Genomic DNA, 18,028 nt, shown 5'->3' on the forward strand with positions numbered 1-18,028 from the left:
TAAGTCGCTTAAAACACAATTAATTTGATAAGCGCTTAATCTACCAAAATGATAATCAAAAGTCCCAAATAAATTGTCTTATTCAAAAAAGGCCTTCTTGTTCTTTGGAAGATCTGTCTTGTGTCTGTATTGCATGTTCCACAATTCCGAATCATTCTCTTGAAGCTCATCCTCTTCATCATAAATGATTCGCTTGCACCAAAATGACGTGGACCAATAGGGAAATCCCAATTCATTAGCCTGACAATACAATCAAATAGAAAGCCCCAAGGGCGCCATATTCTATGTGCCCAAACTACGTGATTGAATAAATCCTCCTCTATCTGTTGCGAGTCCGGGCTCACCTTCTTCAAACTCCGATTCGTGCGCCACTCACCTTATATTTTATGATCATTGATTTCCAACCCAGATATGTAAATAATAGTCTGTGAATGGTTTGTACGGTCATCATCACCCAGTGTGGACTCTGTTTAGGAGAGACAGACTAGATATGGATTTAACTTTTGGTTTCTTTACACACACTGATTTTTCTTGGGATCTAGATCTGGACCATGTGGGAATCCAAACATTGTACCATTGCACAGCGCAATGGCCTTTATTTTTTCACAAGATACACAGCTGTAGTGAATTCCCTCATTTGCGCGCACTTGCACACACACACCCAAGAAATACATAATATTGGAACAAGAGTAATGACAATAAGAGAGTTATTGAATGACTTAAATTCGATGTTTCTTTATTTGAGCAGAAAACCCTTTTCTTATATGATGGTAAAACAGCACAAGCAATACTCATGAGCTTAGAATACACCTCATATTGTACCAGCCATGGGAAAATAAATAGAAAGCAAAGGAATCAAGGTCCGTCAATTCATTTTAATTTTATGGTTTTCGTACGAGAAGCAAATGAACTTAAAACATTCTATATGGAACCTCCGAATAGTAAGCACTCTAGTTTGTTATTTTAGTACCGAGAAGAGCAGAAGTTTGAATCCCTCAAACAAATTGAGCAAGGTACTCCTCCACACTGGTGTATTTGACATCCGGATAAAGCTCGGAAGCCTCAACCCCAAAGGATGGTTCAATCTCGAAGTTGGTGTGATCTCCCATCACAAAAACCGAGTGGTTGATTGCTAACACAACATTGATCGGAATGGGGGCCTCTGCAAGGAATTAGCCAATGTCAACCACTTTGCAAATGAATCAGATGCTAGATTACTTCGGTTAGTTTTAGTACAAGCTTTTGCTAAAGAAAATGTACTACTGACCTTGGATGTCCTTGAGAATTTTCTCTTCCGGTACATAGATTTTTTCAAGGGTTTTGCCAATCTTTTTCTCCCAAAGGGAGACAAGCTCGTTGAACGAGTAAATATTTTTGGAAGGCCTGAGGTAGAGGATCTTGTTCAATGTTCTCGGATCATCCACAGCTTTGATGGTGAAGGTGCCAATGTCGTGTTCCTCGTTAAATATTGCTATTAGTCAAAAACAAGAAATTCGACGAAATAAGAGTTAAGACTTCTGTACTGTGTTTCCTCACATAATATAACAATAAATCAACCAAGAATGAAGAAAAAGATTTAAAAATGTACCCTGTTTTTTCTTATATGTGTACCATGTGAACAGCTTAGCTCGGACTATTTCAGTTTTAATCCCGGCATAAAATGCAGATAGGTGCAGAATGCGTATGGAAAGGATATATGCTAACTTCATCTTAACCTAAGGGGCTGTTAAACGAACAAGGACTAAGCACAAGTGTCTGCTACTGCATTTGGAGGTAACCACATTGTAACTCGTTTATCGATGCAAAACGTTACTCCAGATTGCTAGAGTCTAGTCTAAAACTGGACACAAGTTGAATGCCTGTTCTCATTTTAAGCAAAAGCTTATGATATATGCATTTCTGTGTAGCGTGGATGCTTATATTTAAGCACAAGCTTGTGATACATGTGTACAAATATGTATGTAACTATGCACAAGCTTCTTGTTCCTGGAAAACCTAATCATATCATGTTCACCTAAAAATACTATTTGCCGAGCTTTGGATTCCTTGGAAAGAGATTATTAATGTGAAGTTGATAATTCGGGAAAAAAAAAAAAAAAAAAAAAAAAAAGAATTTGTAGAAATTTTCAATACCTCTGGGATTTCCATCCCCTAAGATGATTACTTTATCTCTAGGCGGAGCAGTAACTCCAGGCTGCACCAATGTAGGAAGGAAATAGCCCGCGAAGCAGTTTGCAGTCACAAAGGTGTGGGGAATTCCCTCAGCCTCAATAGCTCGGCGGATTTGGGCCTTAACTGAAAATGCAGTTTTTGCAGGCTCAACAGCATGAACATGGTCCACATCGTTCCCAAATTCCGAAGGGAAGAATCTCTGAATAATTCAACAAAATTATTAGAAAGTCCAGCCTCTATGTGGTGCCCCTTGAAACTAACCTATTATGTTAATGAGAAAGTTGTCCATTACATGTAAGAACATAAATTTTTTTTTTAAAAAAATTCTCTGTTCTGAAGCTGAAATATTGCAGATTAGGATGTTTAGAAAGTATTCAGGCTTGATGTACAAGTGTATCATCGTCCATTAGTGATAAAAAAGGCACAAGTAAACCACATTATCCAAGGAAACAATAGGTAAAATTCAAAATATAGTCAAATATTCTGTTCTGAAGCTGAAATATTGCAGATTATGATGTTTAGAAAGTATATCACAATTTATCGAAAAAAAAAAAAAGAAAAAAAAGAAAAGAAAAGGATAGTCAATCATGTCGTTTAGATTGAAAGGGGTTCCAATTTCGAATATAACGAATCTAGGTTAGTTCACTTAAATTACTGATTTTGACATGACAAATTTAGCTTGGATGCTCTCTAACCAAATAGCTCTCCTAAACTTTGCATATGTCAATCATGTGGTCTAGATTCTGCCACATCATCATCTGATCGAAGTCTGCCACTTCAAAAAAAAAAAAAAAAAAAAAAAAAAAAAAAAAAAAAAAAAACTTTAACCAGATAGCTGAATCTATACCACACAATTAAGGTATGCAAGTTGGATGGAGAGGATTGGATTCACATTTTCAAATGTGACCCACATAATAAAACAAAATCATAAAAAGAAAACTACACAGAGAATATATATGCATACACACACAAACCAATATAATTATGTAGCTCTTCACACCTCATGAAGACCAAAAGCAGTTTGATACAACTAAATAATTTTGTTCCGGAACGCGTAGGACCAAAAGCCTCCAATTGATTTCTTCGTTAGAATATAAGCCCAAATATGAAGTTATCATTGTTTTGCGCAAAAATCAATTAAACTAAAGAGTAAACAAACACATGATTTTAAATTCCTTTTAGGAGATAGAATTAATAGGCACAGCCTTTGTGGACATGGGTTGTGTTTTTGCTTGTAGAAATGCTAATTTTTTGTAATTAATCTGAAAAATTAACTGCAAAGTGAAGAATGAATGCTATATATATATACACACACACACACACACATATACGAACCTTGATATTACCAGCTTCTTTAATGGCAGCGATGATCTTCACCTGATCCGCCAACTGCATGTGGCCTACCGTTGATATCACCACATCCACCTGCTTTATCGCCTTCACTAAGCTCTCGTGATCATACAGATCTCCCTGTTCCGTACAACACATAAACATACATACATTTAAAAATTAAGTACCAAAAATGTAACGGTCACTTCAAAGATTCAAATGGAGTAATCAAATAGAATCAAAATATTTGAATTAGGTTATCAAATACACTTAATTGAATAAATACTTGATCCTAAATTGTGTTATCGAACAAAATTATTTGTAAATGTATATATACATATACTATAATATATCCATTTATACACAAATATCTATATCTATATATATATATATATATATGTTTGGAGAAATGAGTGTTCTTACATATAGCAAAGTGACGCCGGAATTCTTGAAGGTCTCGATGAGTTTTCCCTTAATAGGGTCGGAAACTGTGCTTTCTCTAACCAAAGCGAAGGTGGCGTGGCCGGCTTTTGCGCTCGCTTCCACGATGAATTTTCCGATGTAACCTGTTCCGCCTATGATCAGAATCTTGCTTTTCTCTGCCATTAAAATTTTCCGGGAAAAAAACGAAACTTTCCGGGCTATGTGAGTTGAAGCAGAGTTAGGAGGGTGTTGCAATTTTTATAAGTTGATAGGAAGCAATTTTATAGAAGAAGTGGGAAGGCATAAAGTTACAGAAATGGCCTTCTTTCTTTGATCAAATTACTTCCAAAACTTTAAATCTTTTGAAAAATATTAGTTATGCGCACCTTCTAGAAGAAAAATAAAATATCCTCACTCATCCAGGTTTAATTTGGCAGGGATTTTTGATTGGATGACACAGTTCACCACAATACTACATTGCCCCAATATTATTTATAAAGGTATACAATACGTAGTTGGCAGGAAATTATTTATTATAACTGTTGTAACAATAATACGGTACAATGAATGGTTATAAATATTTCACCAAATTAAAGTAAATCTAGAATAAAATTAAAAAATTAATATATGTGCTTTGGTAGAGTATTTGTAATCGTCCGTTACATCACGTTATTGTTGTAACAATTACAATGAATAATTTCTCGTAGTTAGCATATCTATTAGCGGTGACAATTCATATAGCTAGCCGAACAGACCAATCGGCTTGCCAAATTAGCCAAAAAATAAATTAAAAATTCCATGAATCAACAAAAAAAAAAAAAAAGGAATTGAATTTGATATCACCCGATTTACAATGCAAAATTGAAAAATGAATATCAATCTCCGAAAATAAGACCCAAGGAAAGTCGTGAATGAAGCATAGATCTTGGTATAAATGCCGGGATCTAGAGATCACAAAACAAAGGGAGATCAATTTTGGTACACAAAGAGGCTCTACCTAAGAAAAAACAGATTTGCTCAATTTTTGAGTGTTTTTGGTGTAAACTTTGTGCGCTTTTCGTTAGGGCAATTTTTTTGCACCTATAGTTGCATTTTTCTTTTTTTTTTTTTATTTATTGTTATTTCGAATGTTACAATTCAATATAATTATTGGACAAGTGCAGGTGTAACACTTTTACCCCTATTTAAAAATTTTACAAAAAACACTCCTAATCTTTTCACATTGTGCAAAAATACCCTTCAATAATAAATATGACATTAATTAGTAGTCTAATACTCGTTTTGCCCTTTTACTCTTCCGAAAATGTATAAAGAAGTATATATGATACTAATTTCATAATATAAGGGTGTTATGTACACATTACGTTTTATATATATATATATATATATATTTTGAAACTTTTAGCTCTATATATATTTCTTGAAATTTTGAGAATTTGTATAAAAAAGATTTAAATTTTTTAAGATTTCAGTTTAATATTTTCTACTAATTTTTTTCTTCTTTATTTTATATTTTTTGTACCAATATTGTTAAACAATAATAATAATAATAATAAAAAGAAAAAAAAAATTCCAATATCAGTGTGCATTGATTTTCAGAGTTTGGAGCAGATTTGTTTTCTTTAATTTGCACTTTATTTTCATTTTTTATTTTTTATTTTTATCTTTACTTTTCTTTTATACTTTTATTTTTATTTCTATTTTCTATTTCTATCTCTACTTGTCTATTGCCGTCCTCCAATAATGTCATTTTCGGTCATTTTACAAAGTTATTTATTTTTATATATTTTATAAAATGCTTTAGTAAGGGTAATTTAGTAAATTTAGGATTTAAATTTGTCAAAGGGATCTATTTACACGAAATTGAAATTTTAGGAATGTTTTTTGCACGTGGGGGGTGTGATATGCATTGTAAAAATATTTTAGGAATATTTTCTACACTTGACCCTATAATTATTACATCCTTGATTTAAATGTTAAATATATTGTTATTGCATTATTGATTTAAAGTTTAATGAATACTATTTTTAAAAAAATTATTTATTTGATTTTTTTTTTTTCTTTCTTGGGAAGAAACTTACGAAAGTTGCCTCTATGGGGATTTATCCTTCATTTTTCATTTTGGGAGGTAGGAGAAATACACAAACTTCAATCCTCGTTGGAGGAACAAAAACAAATAAATAAATTTGGTTGGAAGGGTCAAAAATGTTCTCGACGATACAATATATATATATTTTTTGTTTTTGTTTTTGTTTTTTGGTAGTTGCTTTGGGCAGTAGTCTCTGTTGGTTGAGACTTGAGAGGGTACCTAAATGGAAAAAGTCAAAAACATGCCTGATTGATGTTGGAGCTGGTGGTGGGTAAGGGATAATTATGTCTTTTGGATATAAGAAACCATTATTATTGCTTGTACATGCAGCGAAATGTTTAATAATGTTGCATGTTAAAGTAATTGGGTTGGTTAATGGCATTGCGTGTGCAACATCTTTGTCAATCTCTTGCTTATCTACCAACAACAACCACCACAATAATAATAATAATAAGAATAATAAGCAATTAGGATTTAGGATGGTAAAATAAAAAAAAGAGAAATCGGTACTTGATAGGTAGACTTGTGGTCCCTACCTACAGCCGGATTAGTGTAAATTAAGTAATAAGATTCTTATTGTTAGTAGTTAGTACTAGAGTCACAATTCAAGTCTAAATTTGTCCACTAAAATTAAATGTTTAATTTCACTGACATTCCCTCAAATTTGATTAAATATCACATTGAAACATATTTCGAAAATAACTATCATTCACATTACAAACGTTTGATTCGTTTTTCACTTACATCCCAAAAGTTACTTTTCATGCGCCAGATGCCTTTTTGTATGTAAAATAACATTGCTACACTTATAACTATTTGTTGACTTTAAAAAGTGTTGAAATGACTTGAATTACCCTTTCACCTTTATTATATAATTTTATAATTATTCTTTACACACACACACACATATATCATGTACACCCACCTCCAATTTAAAATTATTCTTTATATATATATATAATTCTCATTATTTACGCGAAGCAAATTATAATTATTTTTTAAAAAATATTCTTTATATATATTTACACTATATATCATCATGTACACCAATCAAATTATAATTATAAATTTATAATTATTCTTTATATATATATATATATATATATATATATATTTCTCATCATCTACACTATCAGCTTTCTCCACCTTTTCTTCTTTATATATGACAATTTTACCCTTAATTTTAGTCATTTTAATTTTTAAATATTTTACAATAAAAATTATTAAAAAAATTAAGGGTAAAATTGTCTTTTCAAACATTTTTAACGGTGTCATTAATGAAAAAGGCATTTGGGGTCTGAGTGATAGTAATTTTTGAAATGTGTTTCTATGTGATATTTGACCAAACCTGAGGGGGTGTCAATAAAATTAACCCAAAATTAAATTATTTAAGCAACAAAACTTAAGTGAGCAAGTCAATAATAAATAAAATGTGAGTACTCATTCAATTTAAGAGTCAATGGTGGGTGAAGAGTGAGTACTCATCTTAACCCTGTACACACAAATTTTGTTCTCTGCAAATAAAGATAAAATATGGGCAAAATAATAATTTATTAAATTAGAAATATTTGGAGTACAATCCTTTGTAATATTTTTTACAAAAATAATGGTCCTCTGATTCGATCTCCTTTTTGTTGTTGGTTGGATCCAAGGGCTGCACGAGTTTGTTCTTGAATCATCGTGGAATTTGATGAAGAATGGCACGTCGTTGGTGTGCTTGTTGTTAATCACCGTAGGATTTGATGAAGAACGACACGTTGTTGGATGTGCTTGATGTTCTTCGCTGTTGGGTTTGGATTCTGAATTTGTGTCTCTGACTTCTGAGTCTCTGGACTTCTGAATTCTGAATCTCTGTATCTTCAAAATTTTTTTTTTTTTTGTCCCTTTTTCTTCTTTCTCCAGGCCTCTATTTATAGGCTTCTTGCATTAATAGGATGATGACACGTATCATCTCATGATAAGGAAAAAAAATCATAACTGGGCCAGACCGGTTATATTATGATAATTATCCTTAAAATTAATTATTCCAAATATATTTTATTAGGAATAATTATCTTTTCATTTAATCATCTGGGTTGGGCTAATTAAATAATTTAAATGGACCAAGCCTGGACCAATTAAATAACTTAATTAAACATTAGGCCCATATTTAATTGGTTCATTTGTTAAAACCAAAGCCCACTAAATTTTAGTATTTACAAATTGCCCCCACTTCGAGTCCCAAGATTAACAGGACTTATCTCCTTTTTCAAGTGGGACTTGAGGTATTCAACTTTCCTTCTTTTTTTTTTTTTTTTTTTTTTTTTTTTTTTTTTTTAACTTTGGATTGTAAGATTTCCTCTTTTGCTTTCCTATCCAACTTTGGATTGGAATTTTACTTTCCTATTTCAACAGAATTATCCAAATCCCAATACAATTTGGAGGTATTTTGTTGTCTATATATACCGTCAATATTATAGGGTTTGACATCAATTCCAATAATCTCTAAAAACTTGTCAAATCACAACTTCTAAAAACTATGTTGGATTGCGGTCTCTGCTTGAACACAAATAATTGGTATGACTATTTTTTTATATTATTTTTATTTTCTTCTTCTTCTTCATCTTTTTTTTTTTTTTTGTTTTTTTTTGTTTTTTTGCTCTTCACGCTTGCTGGAACAAAATTTAATTTAATTTTTTTTTTTTTGCTCTTCACGCTTGCTGGAACAATTTTTTTTTTTTTTTTGCCACACTTGCTGGAAGAATTTATATACATTTTTTTTCCACGTTTGCTCGAAGAATAATTTTTTATTTATTTTATTTTATTTTATTATCCTCTCCACGCTTGTTGGAAGAATTAAAAATTTTTTTTTTAGCCCCTTTGGGACCCGTTGTTCCTTTGGAATGAATTTAGTCTGTTAGGACCCGTTGTTCCTTTGGAATGAATCTAGTCCGTTAGGACCCATTGTTCCTTCGGAACGCAACTAGTCCGTAAGGACCCATTGTTCCATCGAAACGCATCTAGTCCGTAAGGACCCATTGTTCCTTCGGAATGCAACTAGCCTGTAAGGACCCATTGTTCCTTCGGAACTCATTTAGTCTGTAAGGACCCATTGTTCATTCGAAACACATATAGTCCGTAAGGGCCCATTATTCCTTCGGAACGCATGTAGTCCTAAGGGCCTATTATTCCTTCGGAACGTATCTAGTCCGTAAGGACCCATTGTTCCTTCGGAACGTAACTAGTCCATAAGGACCCATTGTTCCTTTGGAACGCATATAGTCAGTAAGGATCCATTGAGGTCATGCCACTAGCACAGGCAGTGTCGTCAGCAGCCTAGAATTAGCCCAGAGAGTAACGACAAATGCAATCTTCATTAGCCACATATCAGACATCAACCATTCAAAGAGTAAAAACAGTCTCCAAGAGGTCATACCACCAACACTGTTAGCCATCGCCAGAGCGTCTTCATCAGTCATGGATCATCTAGCAGCCATTGATAAAGCGAGACCAGACTCCGAGAGGTCATGCCACCAGCATAAAAAATGTCGTCAGTAGCCATGAATCAGTCCAAAGAGCAACGATAGATGCAGTCTTCATTTGCCACATATCAAATATCAACCATTCAGAGAGTAAGAACAGACTCCAAGAGGTCATACCACCAGTATCGTTAGCCATTATCAGTTTTAATGTTGATTTCAAGCCGAAGCTCCACCAAAAGATCTGACTTAATGTACAAGTTTACTTATGCACCAGATACCAGTAGCAACTTAACATGAAGTTATTATGCAAGTGTGATTGTGCATATCTGTCTCAAAGATAGAGCTCTACCTTTTTTTTTTTTTTTTTTTGGCTGGGTTGACTGAACTTGGAACAGACCTATAAGACGCCTACGTACCCTGAACAAGGATCAAGTCATTACGTAGTTCACAATTTATTGTTATTATTATTATTATTATTATTTATTTTTTATTTATTCTTGGGGCCGTACACAGTTTTAGCTCATGCGGGCTAGGAGTATAGTGTAGTTTAAGCTCGTATGATCAGGAGCATAGCCTTCATGGGTAGTAGCATTTAAGGAATTTAACATTAATGGGCCCCACTCTTACTCCGTCTTCATCAATAATGAGATATGCGCTGTTAGTATAAACTTCGCGAACAACATATGGTCCATCCCATTTGGATACAAATTTATTTCCCTTGCGATTCATAACAATTGGTCTACGAACAGCTAATACAAAGTCTCGAACTTGAAATGACCGAGATCGAACTTTCATATTAAATGCTTTTGAAAGTCGAGCTTGATAACACTTTAGCTATTGTTGAGCTTCTAATCTCTTCCCATCCAATGCTTCCAGTTCTTGAAGACGTAAGATGACATTTTCTTCACTTGTAAAACCTTCTTGTATGGCTATCCTCAACGAAGGGATCTGTTGTTCCAATAGAAGAACCGCTTCCACGCCATAGACAAAAGAATACGGAGTTGCTTGAGTAGGTGTACGATGCATAGTGCGGTATGCCCACAATGCTTCTTCCATTCGCTCATGCTAATCTCTCTTTGTTTGGTTGACTACTTTTTTCGATAACTCACAAAGAGTTTTATTGAATGCTTCCGCGAGACCATTTGCCGGGGCATTGTATATGGAGGATTTACGTTGTTTGAAACCAAACTTCTCGTAAAGGTTGGTCACCCAACTATTTTTGAAATTCGTCCCATTATCAATAATGATGTATCAAGGGACACCATATCGATAAATAAAGTTGGACTTGATGAAATCAACAACTATTTCCTTTTTCACATGTTTATAGGGTGCAGCTTCCGCCCATTTTGAAAAATAATCAGTTGCAGCCAAGATTTACAAGTGGCCTTTTGAAGACTTTTCTAGAGGACCAACTACATCTAATCCCCATGCATCGAATGGCCATGACGTCACAGTAGGGTGTAACGGCTTCGGTGGTTAGTGTATGAAGTTAGCATAGAATTGATAGGCTTGACACCTCTTTGCATACTCCAAGTAGTCGTTGACCATGGTGGGCCAACAATAACCTATTCTTTTGACACGAAAGTGAAGCTTTGGACCAAATTGATGAGCTCCACAAATCCCATAATGTGCCTCATTCATTGTATGGGTTGCTTCGTCATTTCCAAGGCAGTGAAGGAAAAGGCCCTCATATGAACGCCTATACAACGTATCATCGTAATAGATGAAACGAGGTGCTCGTCTTCGTATTTTAGTCTTGTGGCGTAGGTCTTCGGGAAGTTTTTCATATTCTAGATAATCAATGATAGGGAGCTTCCAGTCTTCTTCCTCTTGTGTCCAACAAGAAACCAAATTGCTTTCTTCAAATTTATCTTCCAGGACTTGTGGCAAGACCTATCATTGACATATAGGAACATCAACCAGGTCCTCATCAGTTAACGCCAATGTTGTAGCTAAATTTGCCAGAGCATCAGCTATTCTATTTTCTTTCCTCGGAATGTGCTCCAGCATGACGCTATCAAACCGTTTCAACAAATGAGAGGCATACCGATGGTACGGCACCAGATCATCTTTCTTAACCTCATATTCTTTAAAAAGTTGGTTGATCACCAACTTAGAGTCTCCATATATTTTGAGATCTGTGATCTTCATCTCATTTGCCATTTGAAGGCCAATGATCAAGGCTTGATATTTAGCCACATTATTTGAGTAGTTTTCAGCGAGTGCAAAAGAGTATGGAATAATATGTTTTTTTGGAGATACAAACACTACACCTGCTCCAGCCTCGTCTGATCATGCTGCCCCATCGAAAAACATCATCCATGGAGGGAGGATGTCCACAAGGAAGACTTCTTCATCAAGAAAATCTTCAGAAATTTGCCAATAAACAATTTCAAATTCGTTGAACAAAATTGACCACCTCGCCAAGCGTACGGAAATGACCGGTTTAGACATGACATATTTGAGAGGGTTAGTCCTTGTAACAAGATGTATCGTATGAGCCAAGAAATAATGCCTCAATTTCTTAGAGGCGAAGACAAGTGCGAGGCATGTTTTTTCAATTGGAGGATAATTTCGCTCCGTCGGGGTGAATCTACGACTTAAGTAATACGATGCATTTTCTTTATGTTCTTCATTATTCTGAGCAAGTAAGGCACCTAGCAATTCTTCTTGCGCAACAATATAAAGTATGAACGGCTTTCTAGGTATAGGTGCTCCCAATACAGGATAATTGAGAAGATACTTTTTTATGTTATCAAAAGCATTTTGGCAAGATTGGTCCTAGATGAATGGGGCGTCTTTCTTCATGAGTCGGTTAAAAGGCTAACAATGGCCAGCCAAATTTGAGATGAACCTACGAATGAACGCAAGTTGATCTTGTAAACTTCGAAGCTCGTGTAAATTCTTTGGTGGCGGTATCTTTTGAATGGCCTCCACTTTATTAGGATCAATCTCAATACCACGATGGCGTACAACGTATCCCAAGAATTTCCCTGAAGTCACACCAAATGCACATTTAAGAGGATTCATCTTGAGTTGAAATTTTCGGAGGCGATTAAAAACTGTACGTAGATCCTGTAAATGATTCCTTTGTTCTTTCGTCTTAACCACCAAGTCATCAACATAACATTCAACAATCTTGTGGAGTATGTCGTCGAAGATCCTTTGCATGGCGCGCTGGTATGTTGCTCCCGCATTTTGAGTCTGAAGGGCAAAACTTTGTAGCAATATATGCCTTTAGGAGTGCGAAAGGCAATTAGTTCCTCATCTTTCGGAGTCATTCTTATCTGATTGTACCCGGAGTAACAATCCATGAACGAGAGAGCTTCATGCCCTGTGGTTGCATCTACAGTGAGTTCGGGGATGGGAAGAGGAAAATCATCTTTTGGGCATGCCTCATTCAAATCACGAAAGTCCACACAAATTCGAATCTGTCCATTTTTCTTCTTCACTGGAACAATGCTCGAAATCCATGTTGGATATTTGACCTCACGAATGAACCCTACTTCAATCAATTTGTTGAGTTCTTCTATCCTCGGAACTAGCTCTGGACAGAAGAAACGTTAAGACTGCTTAATCGGATGTTTCCTATGTTTGACAACAAGATTGTGCACTGCAATTTTAGGATCAAGACCGGGCATCTCTTTATATGTCCAAGCAAAGACATCCTTATACTCAGACAACAATTGAAAGTAATCATTTTCTTCTGAGGGGCTTAGGAATGCATTAATGAAAACTGGTATGGGTTGATCATCAGTCCCTAAGTTGATTTCTTTGAGTTGATCAATGGTAGCCTACCCCCCGTCTTCTAGTGTTAGTGAAGCTTTCTCAATTTCATCTGGTTGCTCAAAGTCAGGTTCCTCTTCAACAGTAATGTGGTATGAAATAACACAAGATGATTCGTCAGTGCTTTCCGTTCTCTTCACTTTTTCTGATTAATTAGTGAATACAATGATTCGCCTTCGAGCTTTTAGTGTAACATCATTGGTGACCTCTATCTCTGTCTTACGTTTCATTCGCGAAGGCACTAGGCTCTGAACTTCACTATTATTCACCACGTTGATGTTAACTTCCTCTAACTTTCCACTATTGCTGCTTCTTAACGGTGTATCTTTAATAGTACCAATCTGAGAAAATACTGTCTTTCGAGATTGAGGTTGTGGAGATTTTCTTCTTTGGTTATAAAAGTTCATTCTGTTAAAAACAGAGGTACGAGGCAAACTGTTGACATAAGAATTTGAAACATTTGACTTTTGGCTTGACAACCTGTTGAATACAGATATTCGATCACATGGAGCTCCTATACGATTGAAGACTGATTTTTGATACATAGTCTGTTGGTCTTGTTCATCGTCAACTTCTTCAAACCCAATGTATAAAGTGTTTGACTTCTTATCCTTTTTTGTGATTTGAATTCAAAGTGGCTCAGATGCTACGAAACCAAGACCGGACTTGGGTGGAATGATCTTATGCCTTTGTTCTTTCAACTTCTTCTGTGTCTCATTGAGGCCATGCATTTTCTCACCGGTGACCTCAGAATTCAGTTTTCCAAGGTTTGCAGGATTTGTAAAATCATACCCCGACTTAGCCATGAGTTGGTATGCTTTAGGATCGAATCCTTCATCTGTCTTTTGTTTTGGAAGTGATCCATGATCGACCAGAGATTGAGAAGGCCGCACGAACCCTTTTAACGGAGACTTAAAAGGCGAAGACTTTTGAATCTTGGTGAGAGGAACAGTTAACTTTCCTTACAGCTTTTGCATATCTTTTTTTTTGTTGGTTTGTAACATCTTCAATTTAAATTCCTTGGTTTCAATTATCTCGATGACAGGTGACTGCCCTTCTTGTTGTTGAGATTTTGGAACATACTTTAAAATAGGCTTCGTCCGATGTGCTTTTATCGAGACCCCTCGCGTTTTAGCTACCTTTACAATGTCTGTCACTAAAACATCTAATGGATCACTTAATACTTCTTTTGTTTTTGTAGATTGAATCTCTTATGTAGATGGATGCTTAGGATGGGCACTTTCGAAGGTGTATCAGGATCAATATAGAACTTGGCATCGGCTCAATGATTTTGTAAATGGTTTATGGTCCGCCACAACCGTTTGTACGCCATTCTTGTAGAATTTGAAGCACTGATGAAGAGTCGATGGAATAACACCATTACTATGTATCCAAGGCCTTCCTAACAATAAATTGTAGGACGTCTTTGCATCAATAATGTGGAATAAGGTTTCAGCTTGGAGCTTGCTAATAATTAGTTTTTCCCGAATCATGCCAATAGCTCTCTGTCCTCTTTGGTTAAAACCTTGAATAATAAGACGGCTACGAGATAACTCGTCGACTGTGATGCCGAGATTTTTCATCATAAATTTTGGCATGAGATTCACCGCTGATCCACCATCAATAAGAATTTGAGTAACTCTTTGTTCTTTTATGTAACCGGAAACGAAAAGAGGACAATTATGAGGCTTCGAACCCAACTGAAGATCTTCGTCAGTGAAAATAATTGATACATAACATGAATCCAGCGTACCTCCGACTACTTCATCATCATCGGACTTTTCAATGATGACAGCATCCTTTGCATGATTCTCTACAGTCTGGGCTTCATCTTGATCCTTACTATTCTCACAATCAGGGCTCGTTTTAGTTGAAACCATGTAAGCTGTCACAACTTCGTCATTTAGATATCCTTCTGGAAAGAACTCTTGTAAAGTAATAGGCTTTTGGATCCTTTGACTTATAGATGCGTGTTTGGTTGACTGTGTCTTCTTGACCCATTTTCTGTTATGGCTAGACTGCTTATGGCAATATTGAGGTTTCTTCTTCCTTTGCCCCCTGTTAGAATAACTAGTCTGAAAAATGTCAGCTCGTTGCTTCCGTGGTTTCTTTCTTGTTACCAGAGTCCATCATTCTTCATCATCCTGAGGAAGGACCCTTCCAAAGGTTGAAACGTCAAGTGCACTCCCTTTGCCAAGAGAGATGGGGATTGGTTCCAATGAGCCAAACTGGATGGTTGTGCAATATACCTCAGAAGTTGAAGGTTGAGAACGAGCACTCCCCATGACAGAGGTTGTCACAATAACAGTAGTATGATTTGAAGTTACAACTTCGTTCGTGTCCAACAAGATTTTTCCTTGTTTTACCAGATTTATCACCACTTCCTTGAAGATAAAACACTTCTCAATTGGATGACTGGTAATATGATGATATTTGCAATATTTTAGATCATTGACACGTCCCATCTCTTGAGGGTGTTTACATTCAGGGAGTTCTATAACTTTACTTTTGAGTAAACATTCCAAGATGCCAGGGACATCGGAATCAGGGAAGGGGTATTTCTTCTTCTCTAACTCCTTTAGCGTAGGACGCTGTCTTTCCCTCTCTTGAAACTGGCGAGGCTTTTTATCATCCTTCTTGTCATCTTTAACAGATATCTTGATTAGGCTAGTTGAGATAGCCATGGAATCTTTAGCAGCGGTCTTTGATGACTTATCACCTTTCTTCCAGTCTTTCTTATCCTTGCGTGGTTCTATGGCCACGGGACCTTTGCCGTCATGGGATTTCATACTGATCTCCATGTCATAGGCACGCGTAGCCAATTCTTCAAATGTGCGAGGTTTTATGCCTTGCAGAATATAAAGAAGGCCCTAATGAATTCCCTGCATACACATCTCCACAGCAGAGATTTCTGACAATCGGTCCTTGTAGTTAAGACTGAGTGCTCTCCACCGATTAATATAGTCGATTACAGGCTCACCCTTCCATTGCTTCGTGTTAGTCAACTCTATCATACTAACAGTACGACGAGTGCTATAGAACTTGTTCAAGAATTCTCGTTCCATTTGGTCCTAACTATTAATTGACTCTAACTTTAGGTCGGTGTACCACTCGAATGCGTTTCCTTTAAGGGAGCGGACAAACTGTTTAACTAGTAAGTCCCCCTCTGTTCCAGCATTATCGTAAGTCTCGACAAAATGGGCAATGTGTTGCTTAGGGTTACCTTTTCCATCAAATTGCTGAATCTTCGGAGGTTGGTATCTTACATGCATCCTTATACTGTCGATTCTCCTTGTATAGGGCTTTGAGTACATGAGAGTGCTCTATGAGACGCCTCCGTATTGGGCTCAGATTGTATTCGTTATCATATTTTGCAATTACGCGACATATAATGAAGAGACTAAAGAAGCATGATTGGTTTGACTAGCTGTCTGTTCTGTCACCAGCGTCTGGTTTTGACTAGCAGCCTGTTCTGTCACCGGCGTCTGTTTGGGGCTCTCCATACGAGTACCTTGTGTGGTAGAATTAGGATTCTCCGTCGGCATTACTGTGAAAGATGTAGGATTCCCAGACGGTGGTGGTGTGAAAGTTGCACGATTCCTAGTTGGCGGTGCTGTGGAAGATGTAGGATGCCCAGATTGTACTGGTGATTCACCGAAGGTCTAAACTTCCAATTTGTTCATCAGCGTAGCGATTTGTAAGTCCTTCTTTTCAGCAGTCTTTGTGAGGTTCTCAATGGCACGAGACATAGTTGCTAGTTGTTCGTCCACCGTGGTAGCTCCAGTCATCATAGCAGCGACCACATCTGAGTATGATAGGCCTTAAGAGTCAACGTTTTTTGAAGTGATTGAATGCTCCGAAGTCTGACGTGGTGACTCTGGGGGTGAACTGACATTAGAGCGAGCATCATGGATGGAATGAGGTGAATCTGGTGGCGGAATCTCCTCTGGAACAACATCAGGGTTCTTAACATGTTGGGTTTCACATTTGCCGGCTTTGCAGGAGTGGTTTTCACCAAGTCTTGCTTATGTTTGGATGACGCGATTGCCTGGGACTTATTACGTGTCACAGGGCCCGCCAAGGTACTTCCATCACTTGATTTGGCCTTCGTGTCACTTTTCATGGTGGCTTTGGCGTCGACCTTTGCAGCAGCGATGTTTTTTGGGGCTTTCTTGTCTGTCTGAGCCTTAGGGGGAGCCATAGAATCTGATAGAGACGAAACTTAATGGTAGGAGAAAGAGATGAGAGGCAAAGGAGATCTCACTGGGCATGCCAGAAATTTATACACATAAATTTGGTTCTCTGCAAATAAAGACAAAATATGGGCAAAATAATAATTTATTAAATTAGAAATATTTGGAGTACAATCCTTTGTAATATCTTTTACAAAAATAATGGTCTTCTGATTCGATCTCCTTTTTGTTGTTGGTTGGATCCAAGGGCTGCACAAGCTTATTGTTGAAGCACCATGGAATTTGATGAAGAACGACATGTCGTTGGATGTGCTTGTTGTTAATCACCGTGGGATTTGATGAAGAACGACACATTGTTGGATGTGCTTGATGTTCTTCGCTTTTGGGTTTGGATTCTGAATTTGTGTCTCTGACTTTTGAGTCTCTGGATTTCTGAGTCTCTGAACTTCTAAATTCTGAATCTTTGTACCTTCAATTTTTTTTTGTCCCTTTTTCTTCTCCCTCCAGGCCTCTATTTATAGTCTTCTTGGATTAATAGTATGATGACACGTGTCATCTCATGATAAGGAAAAAAA

At 36.3% G+C, this 18,028-nt stretch overlaps 1 protein-coding gene across 1 annotated transcript; it reads right to left on the reverse strand.

Moving 5' to 3' along the window:
- Window positions 1–707: 707 nt before the first annotated feature.
- LOC132278837 (phenylcoumaran benzylic ether reductase Betv6) lies at window positions 708–4,188 on the reverse strand. The gene is made up of 5 exons (XM_059780735.1): window positions 3,925–4,188; window positions 3,508–3,642; window positions 2,134–2,371; window positions 1,268–1,471; window positions 708–1,162 (listed from the first exon to the last, which is right to left on the reverse strand). The coding sequence occupies exons 1-5, from the start codon at window positions 4,105–4,107 to the stop codon at window positions 996–998; spliced, it is 927 nt and encodes a 308-aa protein (XP_059636718.1). The 5' UTR covers window positions 4,108–4,188; the 3' UTR covers window positions 708–995.
- Window positions 4,189–18,028: the final 13,840 nt, after the last annotated feature.

This window comes from Cornus florida, unplaced genomic scaffold (assembly GCF_030987335.1).
Source record: "Cornus florida cultivar Cherokee Brave unplaced genomic scaffold, ASM3098733v1 CherokeeBrave_3.0.0_Hap2_Chr10, whole genome shotgun sequence".
NCBI classification, from domain to species: Eukaryota; Viridiplantae; Streptophyta; class Magnoliopsida; order Cornales; family Cornaceae; genus Cornus; species Cornus florida.